Consider the following 22806-nt stretch of genomic DNA (forward strand, 5'->3'; position numbering starts at 1 on the left):
TCGATACATCATATCAGTTTTGTAGTGTAACGAAGAAATATATGTTGCTGAAGTAGAAAATGTAAATAGTTCACTCGTGGGAGATCTTTTAGTATTTTGATTGAATTATGATATAAGATTGATAAATTAAATTTTATAAGTAATTCACCATCAAATGAAAAACCGATTTTCACCATCATCGGAAAATAAAAATATATTTAATGTTAAAAAACTTAAATGTTAACACATAAATTCTTTTTACCCTATCCGAACCCAATGGTGCATAGGGCACTGCATCGTATTGATACAGTATTATCTTGATCATTACTTACATGAAGGAAAGGTGATCACTCATGCGCCTCAGTGACCAGTCCAGCGTAATATTAAATAAATATTAAAGTGCAAAATCACCAATACGTATTTTCACCTCCAACCCTGGAATTAGAGCCCAAGAACTCCAGAAGATAGCTAAACACGCCAACCATTACACCATGGTGGCGGATAGAATTTTTTACTTAGGCATTTACTTTAAGTACACTTCAATGGCGTTTAACGACTGATGTTTACAGGGGTCAATATCTGGTTAATCCCTTTTTCATATGGAATTTTTATTACAAGGCCAAAATTTTAAATAGAACACTTATAAATACTGCCATATGGAAGAGAATAAGAGTTCATGAGGAAATTTACTAAATGGGTACTGTTACTTTTCACAGATCTATTCACAAAACCCATGAGAGAATACGCCTTTCAAGTTGCTCGCATGCTTAGATGGCACTATGTTTGCATAAATTCAATTATCAAATCATATTCGCTTCACTTTTCAAACCCGAATTTTTAATCGGGACCTTAATATTACGGTCTACTAGCATCGTGATAAAAAGCGAGTTATCAAACAATGAGAATTAGCTGACAGAATAATGATTTCACTCTGATCGATACAGAAAGCGGTATGAAAGGGACAATGCCTCTCTAGATAAAAAGTACTTAGTAATACAAATCTATTAAAATATACTAAGTAGGTACTTACTTATCACCATCTTACTTCCGAGCTTCACATTTAGTGTAATGTACCAGGTGAGTCGGAACTTTTTGGAGGTTAATAGTAAAGTTCTCGATACATTTTGAATATTTTCACGCGTACAAGTATACAACAAATATTACGTTAGTTACAGCGAACATTTCGTATAAAAATCCAATAAATAATATAAAAAGTTACATGTGTTTTATATTGAATAACTTTTGACTTTTGTTTGAAAGAAATAATAGTTTCATGTCAAAAGATAGTATTTTATATACTTTCTTAAAAAGTTCTACAAAGCATAACGTACTGTTGGGCTAATTGGCATATCGCAAGATCTATTTTACTAAGTAAAGTAGAAAAAAAACAAACCTATCTATGAAAAAATTAATGGAGGTACCAGATTTGCAAATAAGCATGAGATAAATTTTTGCGGCAATAGGAAAATTAAAGCATGAAAAGCCTGCACTGGAAGAGAGTTGCTTCCAACAGAGAACTGTGAAAGTCCAAAAGGGAGGCCTTTGTTTAATTCTAGATTAAATAAGAAGGCTGAATTAAGTAAGTAACGTATCATAATTCATCGTCAATCAATATATGGTATACCATATTTGTAAGTGATGAAAATGTTTGGACATTAAAAAGAGTATTTAGGATGAAATTTGAAGTAATGGAGATTTAAACTAAATACTTAAATAAAAGTATAACGTGTTTTTTTTAAACAACATACGTCAACGGGGTAAGTGGTATAATTTTTAATTAAAAATAAAAAATTATGATTTACAAGAAACTTTTTTTACTCTCCTTTTCAAAATACCCCATTTTTTATTCACATTTAGGTCATTACAAGGAATTTATATTATCCACTGACACTTCGTGATGGAATTGCATTTTTAATTTATTATTAGATCAAAACCAATATTTTTAGCTTTTCCACTTTTTTATTTGACCAGCGACCGGGTTTTGTCGTTACCGACATCATCAGACTGGTACCAGTCTGATGATGTCAGTAACGACGAAACCCGGTCGCTGGTCAAATAAAAAAAGTGGAAAAGCTAAAAATATTGGTTTTAATCTAATAATAAATTACAAGGAATATTTCTTATTTACCTATTTATTTTATTGTTATATGCATGTACACATTATGTGCTTACCTAATGTGCGTAAATCTAGTAGTCAATATAATTAATATGTACTTATGATAAACAGAAAAGAAATTTGAATCTCTGCTTTCGCATATTAAAATATAATTTCACTGACCTTTGTTTGAGTAAATTGACGCTGTTGTATATTTTGTGCTGCTGAGGTAAAATGACCATTTCATGAAAATTCTTCTTTAAATACTAACAGCTCACTCAATGTTTAGATTAGTAAATTAAAGCGAATTCCCAACGCCTCTTACTGCACATAATTCAAACATTTCATTACCTTCTATATTTATATAACCATTTATTTTGAAGGATTCAGTAAACAAACTGCGAGCGTTAAAACAAACCAATCCAGGCGTTCTTTTTTTGTGATACAGAAATATTTACGGTACAGTTAATACGAAATGTTAAACAGGTGGCAGGATACCCTTTCTTATCAACAATCTATATTTTATTATTGTATTTTATTTTTATTTTATAGTTGGACATACTCACAAAAGTGTTAATAAAAATGATAAAAAATCGACTTTACAAAGTAAAAAGTATGCATCGTGACTAATAAAAAATATCGTATAACTATAATATGATTTATTAAAAAAATTATCAAAAGACTTATTACAATTTAAGACCTTCATTAAATGGTGTAAAACAATTTGAAATGCAGATATTGAAAATATGCAACATGCTCTTTTAAGCGACAAAGAATACACTTATGTTAAAATACGTCATAATTAATGTTATTCATGTGTGGATGTATGGATCTCAATATAGATGAATAAGAATATGGAGGTCTGGGTATTAACAGAGCTTATGACCTCTCATGGACTGGTTAAGTAATCACTTTATACTCGTGCAACATTTACCATCATCCCATGATTGACAACCACACTACTCAAAAATTTGAAACTCCTAAATATATTATTAATCTTATGACACTCAGTACATATGAGTTCACTACAGCCATCTATGTTGGATAGAGTGAGCTTTTACTTAGCAGCGACCTTTTTATTTGGATGTATGCATGATCCAAATCCCGTTTTTTTACATTTTAAGAAACGCCTGAAAACATTATATTTTTATTTTTTATACAGTTTACAATTTGACCAACAACACTTTTAGTGTGTCCAAATACTTGCTCACTAATCTGGATTTTCTTAATTTTAGGAGTTTTTTTTCATTTTTGAATGTTAAATTACAAAAAAATACATAAAATAAAAAATAAAATGTAAAAATTACTCCTAAAACGGATAAAACTCAGATTTGTGCTTGTTCACATTCGGACATACTCAAAATGTTGTAGCTATAATAACATATCATTTCAATTTAATCACATCAATCAGTGCGCAAAGTTGATTGCGTGTTGCGTATTTCTAATTCCGTTTGACTATTCGACATTAAAAATTAAACTGAAAGGAAATATAAACCGAGAAAAAGTAACCGATATCCATTCGAATCGGGTAACCGAAAAAGCAACATTTACCTATTAGTCATACCTCTAGTGAACACAAATAGACACTAACATCGTATACCTCTAGTAGAAAACCAAAAAAGGGTTGAAATAGGTACTGTGTTGCCTCAACAATTTTATTTGTAGATTACGTACATACATAAGTTTAAAAAAATAATAAAAAGGTCACGAACTCGTAAAACATTATATTACAGCTCTTCTCACCGCGTATTTATGGCCCTTTTCACCCCTTCTCATTGCCTTTTTGATGAGAATTTTAGGAGTCCTGAAAATCTTCCTCTGTGGTATAATGGTGGGCATGTTAAGCTACCGTGCTGGAGGTCCCAGGTCCAATTCCCAGGTGGGGTTGAAAATAAACATTAAATAGCAATTAAACACTCTAATATTTATTTAATGGTCCCTGAAGCGCAAGAGTGATCACCTGGCCTTCATGTAACGATCAAAATAACACTACGTCAATACGATAAGTGCCATATGGTATATGGTGCGGATAGGGGTTAGAAGAGTAGAGTAAGAAAAGTCCTGAAATTTTTCTGAAAACCGCAGATAAATTATACCAAAATCCTTTCAAGATTTCTGAAAAATTATCAAAATATTCAAAAATAGCGAAATAAATATCTTCCCTCAAAGACCAAATTGTTTTGTTATTTTATTAAGTATATGTAATTATTTACGTGAATTATTTCACTAAGTTTTATTCCTTGGTTATAAATTAATCATAAATGTTTTTGTTTACCGATATTGAACATTTTGTATAAATAGATAAGTATGCAATATAATTACTTTCATCAGTTCGGGATTATCTATAGGTATATTACTTTACTGATTGTAGAGATACTAGAATTTCATTCCTCGTTCTGACAATAATATGAGCACATTAAATTCTCATTCCGTTCACGTAGACAGATTTATAAATACACCATTCCAAAAATTCCCTTCAATTTATATTAATTAAGTATGAATTAATTGCACATACACATATGTGTACATATATAATGTACGTTTTTACAAATATGAACACTAGGGTCTCAATTGAAATGGAACTGATATTCTACTATACAGGATGGATATAAGAAAATACTGGTTTGTCAAATCTAATTTGATATGAGATAGTTTTACATATCGAATGTATACAACATTCCACTCCTACAATAATTAAATAAAAATATTACGCAGATAAATGGAAAATAATTTTTTTAAGCCTAAGACGAAAGTACATATTTCGGATGATGGTCTAAAAGTACAAATATGCAATAAATCTTCTCTTCTTCTAACCCTTATCCGCACCCAATGGTGCATAGGGCACTGCATCATATAGAAGCAGTTTTTTCTTGATCGTTAAATACACGCAAGGAAGGTGATCAGCCTTCCGCTTCAGGTACCAGTCCAGGGTCATTTTAAATCAATATTAGACTGAAAAATTGTTGTAGTTAATTGTTTTCAGGCCATTTTTTTATTTAATTTAAACTAATGTTTTTTTTAACATTATGCTTAAATGAATGATAAAAACGCGAGTTTTTTTAGTAAAAAATAATCGGTCCCGTGCACTTCGCAAATCGTGCAAAGGCTGCACTAATCCAAATATTTACACAGACTTTTGCAGGATTATACTAGTAGTATAGATAAAAGATAAAGGTAACATTATGTTACGTTCTAGAATATTTTTATACAGTTATAAAAAGCTTCATTAGCATTCTAGATTATTCACGACAACTTCGGAAATTTGTAAGGAATCCAATAGGTACAAACTCTTGCGTGTGCGTAGTCTGGACGCAAGTCGCACTTTCCCAGAACGCAATCCCAGCGAAAGTCGAGACACAGCTATACGTATGTGGTACACATCCATACCCGTACATATCAACTAACTAAGCAAGTCTAAATGTCGTATTTTTGGATGTTTTTCTTTGTTGTTGTTGATTTTCAACTATTTTCTTACAAATAATAATAAAAAATAATTTAAAATCAATTCATTATAAATATTTTAAAAAATATCATGTTCCGTCGATTTTCATCAACGTACACACTCCTATAGAAAGGCCAACATTTTCACATTCAAAGTATTTTATACTGTAAATATCAATAAGTTTTTAAGAAATGTGATGGGTTTTTAAAAATAGTACATATATTAATAAAATTGGATACTAGGTTATGTATGTTTTCTACATATGTATTTAGGATGAAATTTTATAAATATATGACCGTAATATGTATGTCAATATTTTTTTTCGATGCTCCAATATCAAAACTATTTATCATGTTTAAGCTATACATACATCGTTTTAACAATAACTTGTCGATATAACAAAGAACTTATATTGGGTATAAATATTATAAATATTTATACACTTTGATGTCCATATCACTGATTTTGAAACAATATTGTACTTAAGCAATTATCTTGCAATGCTTATTTGGCGCCTACGTCAATAGCGTCATAACTATGGGGTAATCATCACGTGCGAGGCTCGCAGGACCAATACATGGGAGAAGGGAGTCGTCTTACTCAGTAACAAGACGTTTCTCGTAACGTAATTGTATCCATTTCTCTGGCTTGTTCACCTGCTGTTCCTCTGGTCTATTAAATTTCTATGTGTTTGTTTGTTAAGATATTAACAAGATAACATTTGCACATTTATAATATATAAACATTTTGTAAATGATTATAACATCATATGACTGAGATGGTCAAAAATTTTGATGTCAAGTTTTCCAAAATAATCATTATCTCATTTCATATAAATAAAAATGCCTACAAAGTACTTTGTTTCTATATAACTAGAAATATTCTCATATATGTGTTTGAGGAAATACAAAAAAAATTGTCTGGCCACGTTATAAAATGTATGTGGGTAACATAATTCAGCAAAAATATTTTACAAATTGTCGGCTTAATCCGTAAACTGTCTAACTCCATCATGCATTTTATTTACATCGTACAGGAGAGATTAAAAACGTTACAAATTAACCATTAAACTGAATTTCATTTCGTCCTCGAGATGTTTGAACACGTAGCTGTCTTCAAGTGAGACAAGTACTAGTGAAGGTGAGTAACCCTTCTTGTCCTAGACATTTCTACTATTCTCCATTTCCTACCTACTATTCCTTTACCATTTCATAACATATAGTAGTTTTATGTGAAAGTAATATCTTTGTTCTTATTGTGTAACAAATATTTGATTTTATACTATTTTTAAGCTCTAAGCGGCCGTTACCATATAAAGGAACATAGTTGTGGTAGATTGGACTCAAATACAAAAACTTGAGTTTCTTCGCGTATCATCTGTATTCCTTCAAATATATTATTTAAATAAGTTAATAGATAATCTTGATACCCCGACTATCCGATTGGGTGCCTTATACACCATTTTGGTATGGAGGAGGATAAGAAAAAATACACTTCATTGTATTCCCACATACGTAGAGTACTTTTGAAACCGATATGTGATGGTTAATTAGCATTTTTTTTACTCCCTCCTGTGCAGTAATACCAGATGAAGCTAGACACCTTAAGGATTAAGCCGACGATTTGCAAGCTTCTACAGGAAATAAACACTTGGGTTATTTATCACTAACATGCAACGAAACGCGTATACAAAGCGATTTGTTTAACGTTCTTATTTAAACGGTAAATCAACATATACATTTGTATTTACAAATTGGATCAACAATGTTTACTAAAGTGTTAAATAATATAACAACAAAAATTAAACTCATCTTTTGGCGATGCTACGATATTACATGGTGAGAAATACTTTGTTTCTTGATTAACTTGAGTACTTTTCTCAGGTGCGACGAAAGTTAGATACTTGAATTGAGAGCGTCACAATCCCGCGAAACAAATTATTAATGTACCTACACCAAGAACATTAATTTGAAGAACAATTTTGTGGAGTTTCTGTTATTTTAATACCAATAATGATATACTCTTTACATTTTTATTAAAAATAAAATTATCAATGTAATATCATAACACTAAAATGAAAATATTGTAAAATTCATACCTTATTTCAAAACCGAGGAGGGTTCTTTTATCTTTATGATGTGTTTTAATTGACGTATTTTAAAGTAAACTGATAAATTGCATTTGAAGCTAACATAAAATCAAAATAAATAAACACCGGGATTCATGACACATTCCGGCGACTTTGTTTCAAACACTATATTTAGCTATTTTTCACATATTTTTAAGGTATCTAAACAAAAAGATAAATATAAAATTAGATTAAAAAATCAATATGCACCAAGTTCGACTGGCTTGTTGTTTTTGTGTTAATTATCGTCGAAAGCTTTTCGCATCAAAGAGCTTTTGCGCGTCACGTGCTCTCTAGCGGGCAACCGAACAAACACTGATCGTAGCACACGGAGTTCGTAGCTCGTAGCATTGTGTTCAGTGTGTACATTATATTCCACTACACCGTAAAGCGCAGAACCAAGGTACATAAAATTTTTCCCTTTATTGTAATATATTTACTACATACCAATTTTCACCCTTAAAATTGAGTTTTTAAAAGAACATAAATTTAGTATGAAATATTGTTCTGTAAATTATATTTATTTACTAAAAATAATTGGACTAGGTAATTATGGCTACCTGTTTTATTTTTTACTACCAATATTACCTGTTTTATTGAGTCGGGTACTTAATTTATCAATAAATAATGTTTTTACTTAATTTCCCTTATTATTTAATGAGAGTGTGGATGTACAATATCAAATATACAAGTGTGAAATTTATTAAAATTTAATTATTTTTTATTAGATAATTTAGTGTTTTATGTAAACCTCTAAAAAGTTTGATTTTTATTGACATAATTTTTTGAATTTTATTAATATTATTTGTAAACATTTCAATTTCATGCTGTTTTCGTGAGCCTAAACGGCTACAAATAGGTATCGCAAGGTGGGTACCTAGATATGCTATTGTTTTTTACTAGAATTTTAACTCATAAATTACATGAAATTAAAGTAACTTTTAACATAAAGAGTAAATCCACTCACGAGTAGGCATAGGCTATGAAGGTTAAAAAGTAGAAGCCTGAGTAGGGTCATGATAATTGGTGTTGCATAAGCCGTAGCTAGATTTCACTTGGGCGTTAGGTAATTTAAAAAAAGGCACCTATAAATATATATATATATATATATATATATATATATATATATATATATATATATATATATATATATATATATATATATTTATATATATACATATATATGTATATATAACGTATATATATATATATGTTATATATATATATATATATATATATATATATATATATATATATATATATATATATATATATATATTTATATATATATATATATATATATATATATATATATATATTTATATATATATATGTATATATATATATGTTTATATATATATATATATATATATATATATATATATATATATATATATATATATATATATATATATATATATATATATATATATATATATATATATATATATATATATATATATATATATATATATAAATATATAAAACCGACAAAAGGAGGGGTTTGTAAGGCGTGGGTGGAGAGTGAAGTGATGACTTAGTCACACTTCGTTGTGTCTAGTTCATTTTCTGAACCCCTCTATAACCCGTAATATATTCATTTGACGAGGGTTCACTGCAGTTTGTAAATTTTCGCAAATGTTTTTTAAGGGTTAGAATTCAAGGAAAAATAAACTACACAATTAAACCTTCATTATGTAATTTCTCTGCCGTGTCGATCATTTTATTTCTGACATTGCATGATTAAATTAAGATTGAATTTGATCTTCCACTTCAAAAATATAAGTGTATTTTTTTAACCGTTACAGTTTTTATTTTTATTTTTACAACATTTTAATTTATTTAAAAATATTTTTTTTATAGATAAACGAGTTAAGCAATTTTAGAGGTTTGTCTGCATGTAGGAAAAATAATTTAGGGAAGAAAGATTTCCAAAATATATCATTGGTATCTAGTCCAATCAAATCTTAATTGAATTCAAATTGTCGTTGGCAAGAACTTCGCAGTTGTGCGTCTACCAATTGCGCCACAGTGTGGCGGCATAGCAGCAAGGCGTCTGATTTAATTCGTTTTTAAACTTGTCTTAAAACTAATTTTTTGAAAAATTGAGTATAACTAAGAATTCAAAACTGGTATTTCTAAACTTAAGTGCACACTTGAATTTTAAGTTGGTATTTGTATACATTCGTACATACTCGTTTATTGAACTGGTATTTGTATACATATGTACATGCTCATAAATCAAATCATCCTCATATTAGAAATTCATATTACTCATTATAAATATAATTTATTTAGACTTTTGTTTATAATGTATTTTTTAAATCAACGAGAAAATTCATATAAGTGAGTATACGTACCTACATATTATACGTTTATGTAACTTAACCCTCGATTTAAAACCAACAGTCTAACAGTACTTTTAACTTTAGAACTCTTTAAGTCACGCTGCGTTGACACGGGTTAGTGTTTAACACTCATGTAATAGCTATTTCTTACAATTCACACGTACTGCATATACGAGTTTACTCGTATATATGTAAACTATGAACACGTCGACATGCCATGTCCCAACCCTAAGTTCGAAAATCGTGCTTTTACCGAGTCAAGTGAGCACTTTAAAACTGAATATCTTTACAATATCAAAATACTGGAGTAAAATATGAAGGAAAATACAAATGGGCACTGTCTAACCGAACACCAAAATATGTATGTGTATCGATTAAATACATTCATTTAATGAATTTTTAACGCACATACCTAAATAAATAAAAAGATCCTTAAAAAATCTTTCAAAGTTTTTAACTTATTTTTAGCGTTCATTAGAAATGTGTGCTTTCTTTTTTCCTTCATTTCTATTCAACCCGACTGATCTATAGCAACACGAAGCGGGTATAACAAGTTTCGAGTTTGAAAAAAGCATTTGTATTTACTGTATTTACTGAAAAAAAACAGTATTTACTGGAAAAACAAAAATATTTGTGATTGAAATATTTCTAAAGAAATTCAATAATTTAGTCTTTTATTTTAAAAAGGTTTTTTTTAATACGCGTATTACTGAAATCACAGAGGTTGGAGAAACGATGAAAATATTTTTTATTGTAAATTTGCTTTATCGTTAAGTACCTACCAGGATATTATATAAAGATAATAATTTATCTAAAGGATGTTATGCTTTCATTCAACTTATTCAAATTCAAATTAAATTTTGTGGAAAGGATCCCATTTCTTTTCTTACAACCCTCTAAAAATCAACAGGATAAATTTGGTTATTTGTAATGAACTAAACATCGAATAAACCAATATTCCAATATGTAACTCCTGGACATTTTATACTATTTTATTATCTTTCCCCATTAACAAAATGCTTATACGATGAACTTTGTTACCGATCAACAAATATGATAAATAAATTACCATAAAAATATATAATGTGGTTATTATTAAAAATATGAAGGTCTTAATTTTGATGACACGGGGGACGATAGTAAATTGATTTTATATTTATTTATTTTTATCTAATACTTATTGAATGCTTTCCTGGTTTATTACCTAAACCCAAGGCATGAAGTAATAATTTAGTTTACACTACATCGACTCAAAGTGGTGACCTATGTCAGAAGAAGATGATTCTTAATAAAAATAAAAATTCCAGTTTATTAAAATAATAATAAACTGGTATTTTTTTCAAATACTTTTATTTTATTATAATATTCAAAACCGTCTACAATAGTATAAAAAAAACTCTTTATATTAATGAAAAATACCCGTACAGGCCCAGAACCAAAGGGATGTTTGAAGTTTTGTTTATTTTTAGTATCCACTGAGACTGAATTTCTTTTACTTTTCTCTACAGTAAAGAGTCATTCAGATCTGAGCCGATGAATTATGCAGTTGAATGGATAGGATTTATGTAGGTAGATTTTCTTTTCGTTTTGTTCTAGGGTGACCAGAATCCAATTTACATGAACTTTGATAGTTGAATGCTGAAATTTTAAAAATCTTGAACTTATTTTGTTCTTTTTATTTACAACATTTTTTAATTAAATAACATTTCACAACGGAGTCCTGGTTCCAACTGATATGTGTGGAAGCGAAGTATGGTGTTGGCAAAAGAAGTATGAAAGCATCAGTATGTATGTGATAACTCCTTAGTGGAAAAACCCATGTTTGTTAACAAAGGTTTTAATTCACACAAACTATTGTAAAAGTTACATCATTTTAAATAATAGATTCTACCCTGAAGAGGGCAACCAGCTGGCGTCAGAATTTAATTTTTCAATGTTCACAAATCCGAATTATCTCCAATGTCAAAAAATAATATGAAAAATAGCCTTTATAATTGGAGAAAATCCAGATTTGTGAACAAGTATTTGGACACACTTAAAATGTTGTAAACTAATAATAAAAAAATAGGCACATAAAGCGATAAATGCTTTTATCAAACATAATCTCTAAATGCGTTATGTGGTATCGTTCATGCAAATGTTTTTTTTTTCAGTATAGTCAGCAAAAAAATCATTAAAATGTTTTCAGCATTAAATAAACTTCTAAATACATTTAAAAAATTGCTGTGAAGATGCTCCCTTAGGCCGATTTTAAAGAAATATTAAAAAGTATTACTAGCACGTTCGTAATTTAAGAGAGTTGATCGACGCGTCGACACGTATTTTCTAGAAGTGAAATTTGACATTCAAATGAAATAACCATTTCTTTTTTCCCCTAATAGAAGTGGTAAAAGTAAAAAATAGTGTGTGGTCTAATGATGTGTTGCAGAAAACCCGCTAGTACGAGTACAGCGCGAACTTAAAATGACTACTATAATGCGTAAACTTCTGTACGAAAAGAAATAGTAAAACTTAAAGTCACGATATTAAATCGAATGTCAATGGTGTTCGTAATTGGGTCTCAAGATGGTGAAGCCGCGACGCGTGGCAGCCGGTTTCGAAATACACAAGTTGTTAGAAATACTATTAAGTTGAGCTTACCAACACGAATTTTCTCGACATCGATAGTGTTCATGATTCCACCCCTAAAACTTTCGGCCTGTTTCAGTAAAACACTGAAAAATTTATATCTATGCGTCAGTGGTTTCGACGATAAATAATTCCATCGAGTAATAAGAGGCAGCTGGAATTCTGAAATACTGGCAGCTAACTGAAATACTTTTGTAAATAGTACCTAGATATGTACATTAATAAACACTGGTTTATCACGCTGTTTATCTTTAGCAAGGACTACATCAATACCTTTTCGCCAACTACTAAAAACGAACGGTTTCCTAACCACACGTTCTATATAAGCTTATAATTTTTGGTCCTTTTTTAATATATGCATACCGGCCACTATCCAACATCGTCAGTTCAGTGATGTGCAAGTCCTTTAGTTGGTCAAATTATTTTACCTTCTTAGTCAAGATTCTTTGTTTCTTCATACTAGCCTATTCACCGTATTCATCTACTATTGAATGTAAGTTTCTGATCGAGTTTAGGTGTTGAGCTTCCTTTAAAACAAGGAAGGAAACAACCATCTCTGCTAACATTGTATTTGTGATATCACCATCTCGCATTCTTACTTACTTATTACTTATAACCCTTATCCACACCCAATGGTGCATTGGGCACTGCATCGAATTGGCGCAGTGTTATCTTGATCATTACTTACATGAAGGCAATGTGATCACTCTTGCGCTTCAGGAACCAGTCCAGGAAAATATTAGATAAATATTACAGTGCAAAATCACTAATATTTATTTTCACCCCCCTGGGAATCGAACACGGGACCTCCACGGTAGCTAAACACGCTGACCATTACACCACGGAGGCGGAAAAATTCTTTCAATGTTATTACATATTTGACAACCATCAATAGTACTTTGAGCCAACCGTCAACAGTCATCAATTCTTCAACGTTCGCTCAAAAAGTTCCACGAAGAAACAATGCCAACAACTTCCTTAGAATGATTAGCATGGCTGTCTTAACCAGTATGACTGTTTTGTCTTTGAGCCAAGGAATTGTCCGCTATCGCTACAGCATTACTTTTGTATTAGAATGTGGAATAAAGTAAAGATATGGTTAGACTTGTGCTTTAATCAAATAAATTGTGACCACCACATATTTTTTTAATATTTATAACCCGCTAAATACATGTGTGTGTGTGTGTGTGTGTGTGTGTGTGTGTGTGTGTGTGTGTGTGTGTGTGTGTGTGTGAGTGAGTGAGTGTGTGTGTGTGTGTGTGTCACGTGAGTAAAAATAGTTACTTTACTCCAGCTACTGGATCTCTATGTAAACAGATTGATCGATTTACTGTCCATTCTAATAAGTTAATTATGATGGAGCCGCTTGAAGGTCCAATAGTCGAATACAATTATGTATAATGACTGTCTCTATCGCATGCCAAATTTCACAGTGTACACCGGGCCTTACTCTGCCCTAACTCTAACCCCTCATAAACTATTTATCCATTCGTACAATTTTCATTATGTCTTCAACAACCATTGCATGCTCTTTAATTAGCTCCAACGGCGTTTCTATACCGAAACAATATATTATTCATAGCACAGGTAGATGTGTGTAGCTTTGGTAAAAAGTTTAAATAGGGTCAATAAATTGCCCTTATTAAAAAAAAATTTGGAAGAAGTATCCTCAAATTAGAAAAATTGAAAAAACTATCATTGGGTATTTACAGATGGGTGATCTTTTATCGTTTATTTTATAAAAGTTGAAGTATGTTTTCATATATACCTATGTAGCATTTCAGGTCGTTACACGTAAAGAGGAATAGCATTCTATATTTGTTACGAAATATTTACGTAACATGTGTTAGGTTAGCGCATCGATTTCAAAACACTTTTTTTTTTAAATAAATAAACAAAAAACTCCTTTTACTACACCGCAGTTGTTCAAAAAACAATGAATATTTTAGTCAGCTCGACACTTTTAGGACCGGACTACCATACTTCAAAAGGAAGTTATTCAATGTTTTATAGATTGGAAAATGTAATTTCATCAAGATCCCTTTTATCTGTCAAAATAATTTTACCCATTAAAACCATTCGTTCATTTTTATTCAGTTATATACATTATTTAATTTGTAAACAAAATATAATAATATCTGGGAAATTTATAACCATATAGGAACCTAATAATATAAATATATCTGTGTATACATGTATTTATTTATTTTATTTTTATTTCTTTAAATATTTTTCTCTTATTTATTTATAGTATGTTTATATGTAATATATTTTATTTATGCATTTATTTGTGTATTTGAGTTTGTTGTGTTCATATTAAATATATGTGTTGATTGATATTTTTTTGTTTAATATATCGTTCTATATTTTTTTAGTAAATTTTCTTGAGCCTAGCTAAATAACAGCAACAAAAAATTGTACTATACACCATTTCCTTTTTGTATAAAAAGATAAAATAAGTAAACCTAATATCTAATGACTTAACAATAGATTATGCTTTTTTACGATTGAAAATTCCCGAGAAAAATAAACATTTTATAATAGTTAATGCCGGTGCTGACTTGAATAAATGAATATCATTAATCGCAAAAAAAAAACAATTTGATTAAACTAGTGTGGTAAGGATCAATTTCATACAAAATTAGTAAACACAACATGTATTCTAATCAAAAAATATTTCAACAACAAAAAATAAACAAAATAGATCTTTGGCTTTGCGCACTTATTTATATGACGAGCAACAGCGTTTCGTCTTAACCGACATCGTCAGACTGATCGTCGTTATCAAAATAAATATGTGATCAAGTTAGATGGCCAGTAGTTATGTATATAATAAAATAAAATTCCCCAGGGAATGTGAGTAGACGGACAGGCTTGATGTAAAATTATGTATAACTACCTATTTCGATATTTCAATTCCCACAAAAAAAATAATGAAATGACATTACGCGCGTGATTAAATTTTTAAATTTATATTTATGGTTGGTTTATTTATATTTTTGTGGTAGATTGTAAATTTATTTATTGGAACGGTATTTTTTTTCTAAATTATACAGTTTTTTGTTTGTTTGTGTTTTATCCTTTCGATTTTATGATAAAGACATAACTCTTAGTTACGTACTATCTGTTATATAGCTGTGTAATTAGAGTGTGTAATTTTAAATTAAATATGTATTTTTTTTTAATTTACAATATTTTGTTACAAGATAGATTTTTATAAAAAAAAATAACCAACATAAATTAATACACAGTGATGAGATTTAAACCAGTTCGTTTTTTCAAAAACCAGTTCGCCCTTTAGGTACTACCCCTACCCCCCCACCCTCTATAAAAAAAAGTTTTTACATTTATTCATTTATTTGTTTTATTTTTATTCTGCACATAAACAAAACATTCACATAACAACTGAGAATGCTCTAAATGCTATATATGCGTATATCTTTCACGGTATTCTTTTTACTAAATGTTTTTTTACCAATATTTTTTTTTTCGTGAGGTTCAAATATTTTTACGTGGCGATCCAAGTAAACCAATCGTGCTCCGATACATAATCTCAATCGGAATATTGTGTGACAACAAGGACCGGTTCGGCGAACTCTTAAAAAAATTAGGTACCGGTTCTAGCGAACCGGTGTAAACCGGAAAAATCCCAACCCTGGTTCTACATAATTTTACTGTCCGTCTACTAACATTCCTTGAAGAATTTCGTTTTCGTATTCACAAGTACTGGCCATCTACTTGATCACTTATATTTATTTTAATAACGGCGATCAGTATGACGATGTCGGTTACGACGAAATCCTCTTGCTCTTCATATAAATAAGTATACAAAGATGTTTTATTTATGATTTATCGTTGAAAGATTTTTAATAAAAAATACATGTTGTGTTCACTGATTGTTTTTTAAAATTGAGCATTTCCAGATTGATTACACCATTTATTTTTCGTTTAACTATATACATTTGCTCAATTCAGCGCTGGCTTTTCATATATTTACATGTTTATTTTTCTTATTTCCAAAAATTAACAATGAAGAAAAATGTAAAAATGAAAACCTTTTTTTAAATCAATAGAAATTAGTTATACTCATTTTATTTATTTATTTACTGAAAAATAACTAAGTATGCATGGTAAAATTGTTTATTGGTATTGTTTTGTGATGCTCGCGAATAATAATAAACAATATAGGACGAACGCATACTTCTTTATAATAAAAAAAAAAATAGGTATTTTATTGAATAAACTAACATTTATGTGACTGTAGCTAATGTTTTTATTCTAACTATTATATTATTAAAATAAAATAAAATCCTGGTTACAGGAGAGAAAAAAAAACTATTTCTTTGACATCGCAACCCCACAAAGTCATTTGTTCATGATGTTCATTTATACTTTGTATTGAATTTGCCTATGTAATTTATTTTTATTCGAAACGAAAAAAAACTTTGTACGTCACACTTTATATGCGTATGTAACCATAGACAAAAATATTTAGTTATCTTTTTTAACGCTATTTGTCTGTGAAAATTTACTGTCATGTCAAATATTACGAATTCTAGTTCTGTCATACAGGCTGTTTGCCAGATTGGGGCTTTGCATTCACTTTTATGTAATTATATTTTAATGATACTTTATAATTCAAATTCCTCTACTAAATGTACCGTTATGCAATATAATATTAATTTTATACTTACTATATCGAGTGTAATTTACGATAACTTCACGGTTTTTAGGTTAAATCAATGAAACTAGAACCTGCTTCAAAAATGTTAGAGTTTCAAGCTGTTGTAATGGCTGGTGGTCGTGGTTCTCGTTTACCCGATATTCCAGGTGCTCTTCCGAAATGTCTCCTGCCTGTTGGACCATATCCACTTGTTTGGTACCCTTTGAATTTGCTCGAACGTCAAGGGTTTCATGGTTTGTGCATATTTTATTTATATCATCTCAAAACTCTTGCTTAATTCCACATTGATTTGATTCATTTTTTGTTGATTGTAAATAACCCAAGTTCATATTTATTTTTGGAGTCACTTAAGGTTAATCATTATTACTTTTTGACATAACACGTCATCGACCCCATGGAATCTTCTTTTGTGTCATTAATATTACTTTACTATAAAAGCTTATAGAATTGTATAAAATATCCAATTAAAAAAATAGATATTATCGGTAGGCTTATCATAGTGGTTCATTAAGCGCCAGCAGTGGCTGCTAATGAGCATGTTCCATCATTTATTTAGTTTCTGCACGACATTTGCATCTTAAGTCCGTAATTTTTTACATTTTAGAAATAATGTGATTAGTGTTACCTTGAAATGATCAATAGTTCTAAAGGTTACCTATTATTTGAGAAAAATGCATCAATGTTATCATTCTGTGATTCATACGACAATGCACCTCCGAGCTAGCATGGTGCATTTCTAAGAACTTGAATCGGAACTGATGACTGGAATCGATGTACATTATGATGTCATAGTGGTGTAATGTATATACACTCGCATTCCTTAGCCTGCTCGGCAACGAATTATGGAAATAAAAATATAATGAGAGCATACAATAGACTATGGCGTACAAGAACCGGGCGGCAATTTCAAACACCTAAAACATACCAGCTCGCATCTGTCTGTCCTAACGCTAAAAAATGTAGAGAATTTCCGAGACACCATGTCGGTCGCGGAAAGGGAACCAAAGTGAGAATAAAACCAAAGGATGTTCGAGAGGGGGCCCCGTCATGGAGTTCCTAGTTACCGTGGTGTTAGAGTTGACCAGCAGTGTCGCCAGAGACAAGAAGAAGGCCAGGATCACTATCCCACCATCCACAGTTGGCAATCCACAATGACAAAGAGTTCAACAAGTTGCTCTCACTCAGGGAGGCATCCTGCCCAACATCTTGGCTATGCTTTAGCCCAAAAAGACCGAGAAGAAGGCACAACAATAATGCGGTGGCTCCACTTCCCCCCCCCCTCCAACCACAGACACGTTTTTGACACGTTGACGACCTACTTTAAAATATTTTTTGATCGATCATTATCATTTAAATATCATAATCCACATCTATAAAAGTGCCCTTGAGGTAGTTAGTAGTTCATGAAAATGGCACTGTATAAATTATATAAAATTATTTTTTTTATTTAATTTTTATCATCATTTATATATAACCTTGAAGGTTCTAACTCATTAATATTTGTTTTTAATCTTGTTTTGTTTTTATTTCAGATGTTATGTTAATCGTTCTAGATACTGAAAAAACTGAAATTGAAATTGCATTATCTAAAACAGGATTAAAGATCAAAATTGAATATCTATTGATTCCTTCGGAAAAGGACTGGGGAACTGCCGACTCTCTTCGTCATATCCATGACCGAATAGTAACGGATATAGTTGTATTGTCGTGTGATTTCATTACGGATGTTAACTTGGATAATGTTCTGGACTTGTTTAGGAAACATAATGCCGCTGCTGTGTCCTTGCTCTTCGATAACGGACCGCAGGAATATATTCAAGTTCCAGGACCCAAAAGTAAAGAAAAACCAGAAAGGGATCTAATCGGTCTGGATAAAGAAACGAGTCGACTTGTATTTTTAGCCAGTGCAAGTGATTTTGATGAAACGGTTGATCTTCCGAATGTTCTCCTGAAGAAACATCCAACCCTTAGTTTACACAGCAGACTACTAGACTCTCATGTGTATGTGTTAAAAAAGTGGTTGCTTAAGTTTTTACAAGAAGAACAACATTTCACCACTGTAAAGGGGGAACTTTTACCTTATATTGTAAAGAAACAGCTTTCCAGACCGGTACTACCTTTTGTAGATGATAAAAATGCTTCTGTTGCTCATGCAACTACGCATAGAGATATTTTTACTTTTGCTACTCAGGAAGGATTTGATGAAATCATTAAAAAAGTATCAACATACAATGATCATGTTTATGGAATGAAGGGATGCTATCATGATGACATTATAAGATGCTACGCTTATATACCACCGAAAGATAGTTTCGCTATCAGAGTTAACACATTGTCAGCATACTGTCTCATAAACAGTAAAGTAAGTTTCACAATAATAATTTTACCGAGTATTCTCTTTATTTTGAAAACATTTTGAAAACACTGATCATAATAAATATTAGTGATTTTCAGTGTAATATTTGTTTAGGAATTGTATCTGAAGTGCAGTACTTACCTTTTCTTCATGTTTTTAACTATCAAGATAACACTGCTTCGATACGATACAGTGTCCTATATACCATTGGGTGTGTATAAGGGTTAGAAGAATCCATATAAGGTCTTTAATATTGGTCGCCTGATATAAAAAAAAAATACATATAAATTAAACCTTGTTATATTGGTTGTTAAAAAGTGAAATTGCTTTATATTTATCACTCTTCGTTTTTTATTGGCTGCTGTTTTTGGTTTTGGTTTCAGCGATTTCAATGCTTGACGGAAATGCAGATTTCAACTTTTTCTTAATAAAAAAACAATTATTAAACAAATACTAGAGTTATATAATATGTGTAAAACAAATTAAAATTCATTGTGTTGAACAAAATTTTATTTCATGTATTTCAAAAACATTACGAGTGCACTGCGTATAACAATCACATTCTTAAAGATTGTGTATGCTTCGCTCTCCTATAAAATTGTGAATGGTGGAATTGGAGAGGTTTTTGAAATACAACTCTCAACTATTGTATAAGTGAAGTATATACATATATCTCAGTTTGCAGCAAATTTAGCATTGACCTATTTGGTTTTTCCACCATGCTATCAATCCCATTTCCCAATAAAAAAATTAGATTATTACAGACTGGGTATCAGACTTTGAACATTAAATTCAGTGTATAAGACACGCCATGAGGCTTATCCAATTTTAAATCCTGAATAATCTTCTAATTCTATCATTTCAATACTTTTCATGTTTCATTGCAGATTATGAAAAAATGGGAAACCATATCTAAAACAAATACATTGACCAGAATTCACCCAAACAGTGATGTTAAATCTAAACAAATAGACGATGAATCGGTAGTTGGTGAACAAACGTCAATTTGTGATAAAACTTCTGTAAAGTGCTCAATCATAGGAAGTCATTGCAAAATCGAAAACAAAGTACGACTGGCAAACTGTATTCTCATGAATAATGTTACTGTAAAAGAAGGGTAAGTTTCTTACAGTAGAAATACATATGTAACAAACCAATTTTGACGTAAGTCAAGACAGAACACAAAGAAATAACTAAGCATAATTTCAATCACTGAACTTGAATATACACTTTTTTTATGTATATTCAAATTACAATGATACATAACTCAAAAGATAGCATTAAAATAAGACGAAATTGGATTATTAGTTCTTCTGGGCCACCTGTACAGATAATTTTTTTAGATGTGCCTTCCAACTTTTAAGAAAAAAAGTTGTTGCTTTGAAATTAAATCAATATTAATTTCGAATTGAATAATGTATTTCTCATATGTAAAAATATTTTTTGGTTATTATGTTTCTAATCATTTTACTATTTAACCTAATGTTTTGATATTAATCAATCAAAATATAAAGTGGTAATTTAAATAATGAATGCTTAAACGAAATCCCATTTTTTTAGGAATAAATGTATGTACTTCGTTGATTAATTGGGATCTATTCATCATGAACGTTTTCATCGCCTGAATTGCCATTAATGTCTAGATTATTTTTTTCTGAACATGATGTGAGTCAACTTTCAGAGATCGATTACGACTAAGCTTCCCTCGACATTGATTAATTTATTATATTCCGTTTATATTTTTTTCTGTTATATAGTTATACATCATATACTTCTCACATTTTTACTAAAATGCTCTTTTTCAATTCCAACAAATAAAATTCACATTTGAAAACTTTAATACTATGCACAGTTTCTTCTATATGTAACATTTAAAATTAAAATATCTTGTCAAAAAAATTGGCTACTGCATTAAAATAATGTGTACTGGCTCGTAAAATATATAGAAATCTTTGGAGTTATTACCCGGACTACTACTACTTAATATTACTGAAACGTTGCTAGCCTAAAGAGATACATTATTAAACCTTCTAACTCATTAAAAAAATCTATAGTTATATGTTACCATTGAAATAAAGTTTGATTTTTCATTTTTAGTTTCCTCGTCTATGAATAACTATGGATGTAAAAATAAAAAAATATGTCCCTCAGATTAAGTGTGTACAATATGCTATGCTAAATTTTGAATCCTGTGAAAAAACTAATTTGTGACGTATCATTAAAATAAGACGAATATGGTATGGTTTATGTCCTAAAGTTGTCACAAGTAATATACATTTTTAACATTTTGTATTTCAGATGCCAATTGCAAGATTGTGTCATATATTCTGGGGCGACTATCGAACAAGACTGTCTCCTTAAGCTTTGTATTGTGGGAGCTCAGTGTGAAGTTCAACCTAAAACTCAGGCACTGCAACAAATTTATTCTGAGTCGAGTGAGAGTATGATTACCCTGGGATAATAATTTTCATAAAATAATTACTTACATGTACCATAATATTTATGTTTACGTTCTTTGATTACTTCATTTGAATATGAATAAAATACTAATGTACATAAAAATCTGTGAATTATTTACATAATAAATATAGCCGGTTTAAAATGTTGTTTCTAACTTCATCCGGCTCACTTTACAAAATAGAGCAAAAACTTTTATTTAATAATGAGTATTATTTATTCACCAAATGGAATTCTAAAATATAAAAAAATATTAAATAAATAAAACATTTTTATTTATGCCTTGGCAATGAGAATAGCCTGGAACGACTGTTTGTGATCGGTAGCCTGAAGGGAAAGAAAGGGAGAGGAAGATCCCCACACGATGGGCCGTTCAAGTTAAGGCAGCAGCAGGCACCTCGGTGGTTGGAGTGCTACGTGCAGCGCAGTCAAGGGATAACTGGAGACATTGCTTCCATAAGGGTCACAACCCTCTGTAATGAGGAGTAAGACAGAAAATAAGAATTTACGTCTTCATACATGTTGAACACAACAAAGTGTTTTTTTTGTATAAATTTTTTTTTAAAACAATGGTTTATTACAATTTTTATCTTCTGCAACGTAATCCAGGTGGAGTAAGACACTTTATGAATCAAGCCGACAATATGTGTATTGTTGGCCTAACCTATCCAAGAGTGTGGACACACTTT

At 30.3% G+C, this 22806-nt stretch overlaps 1 protein-coding gene across 1 annotated transcript; it reads left to right on the forward strand.

Moving 5' to 3' along the window:
• Nucleotides 1-17150: 17150 nt before the first annotated feature.
• Nucleotides 17151-22298, forward strand: LOC148302633 (translation initiation factor eIF2B subunit gamma-like). Its single transcript, XM_088271318.1, has 5 exons — nt 17151-17229; nt 17354-17537; nt 18837-19666; nt 20548-20777; nt 21959-22298. Exons 2-5 carry the CDS (start codon nt 17363-17365, stop codon nt 22119-22121), a joined length of 1398 nt encoding a protein of 465 aa, XP_088127444.1. The 5' UTR covers nt 17151-17229; nt 17354-17362; the 3' UTR covers nt 22122-22298.
• The last annotated feature ends 508 nt before the right edge of the window (nt 22299-22806 follow it).

Source organism: Brachycentrus maculatus, unplaced genomic scaffold, assembly GCF_059751285.1.
Source record: "Brachycentrus maculatus isolate JH-2025_06_01 unplaced genomic scaffold, ASM5975128v1 h1tg000429l, whole genome shotgun sequence".
In the NCBI taxonomy this organism is placed as follows: Eukaryota; Metazoa; Arthropoda; class Insecta; order Trichoptera; family Brachycentridae; genus Brachycentrus; species Brachycentrus maculatus.

Coding starts and splice junctions, on each gene's coding strand:
- LOC148302633 (XM_088271318.1), top strand. CDS start 17,363: ATGAAACTAGAACCTGCTTCAAAAATGTTAGAGTTTCAAGCTGTTGTA. Junction 17,538..18,836: donor CGAACGTCAAGGGTTTCATG/GTTTGTGCATAT, acceptor TTTTTATTTCAG/ATGTTATGTTAATCGTTCTA. Junction 20,778..21,958: donor AATGTTACTGTAAAAGAAGG/GTAAGTTTCTTA, acceptor TTTGTATTTCAG/ATGCCAATTGCAAGATTGTG.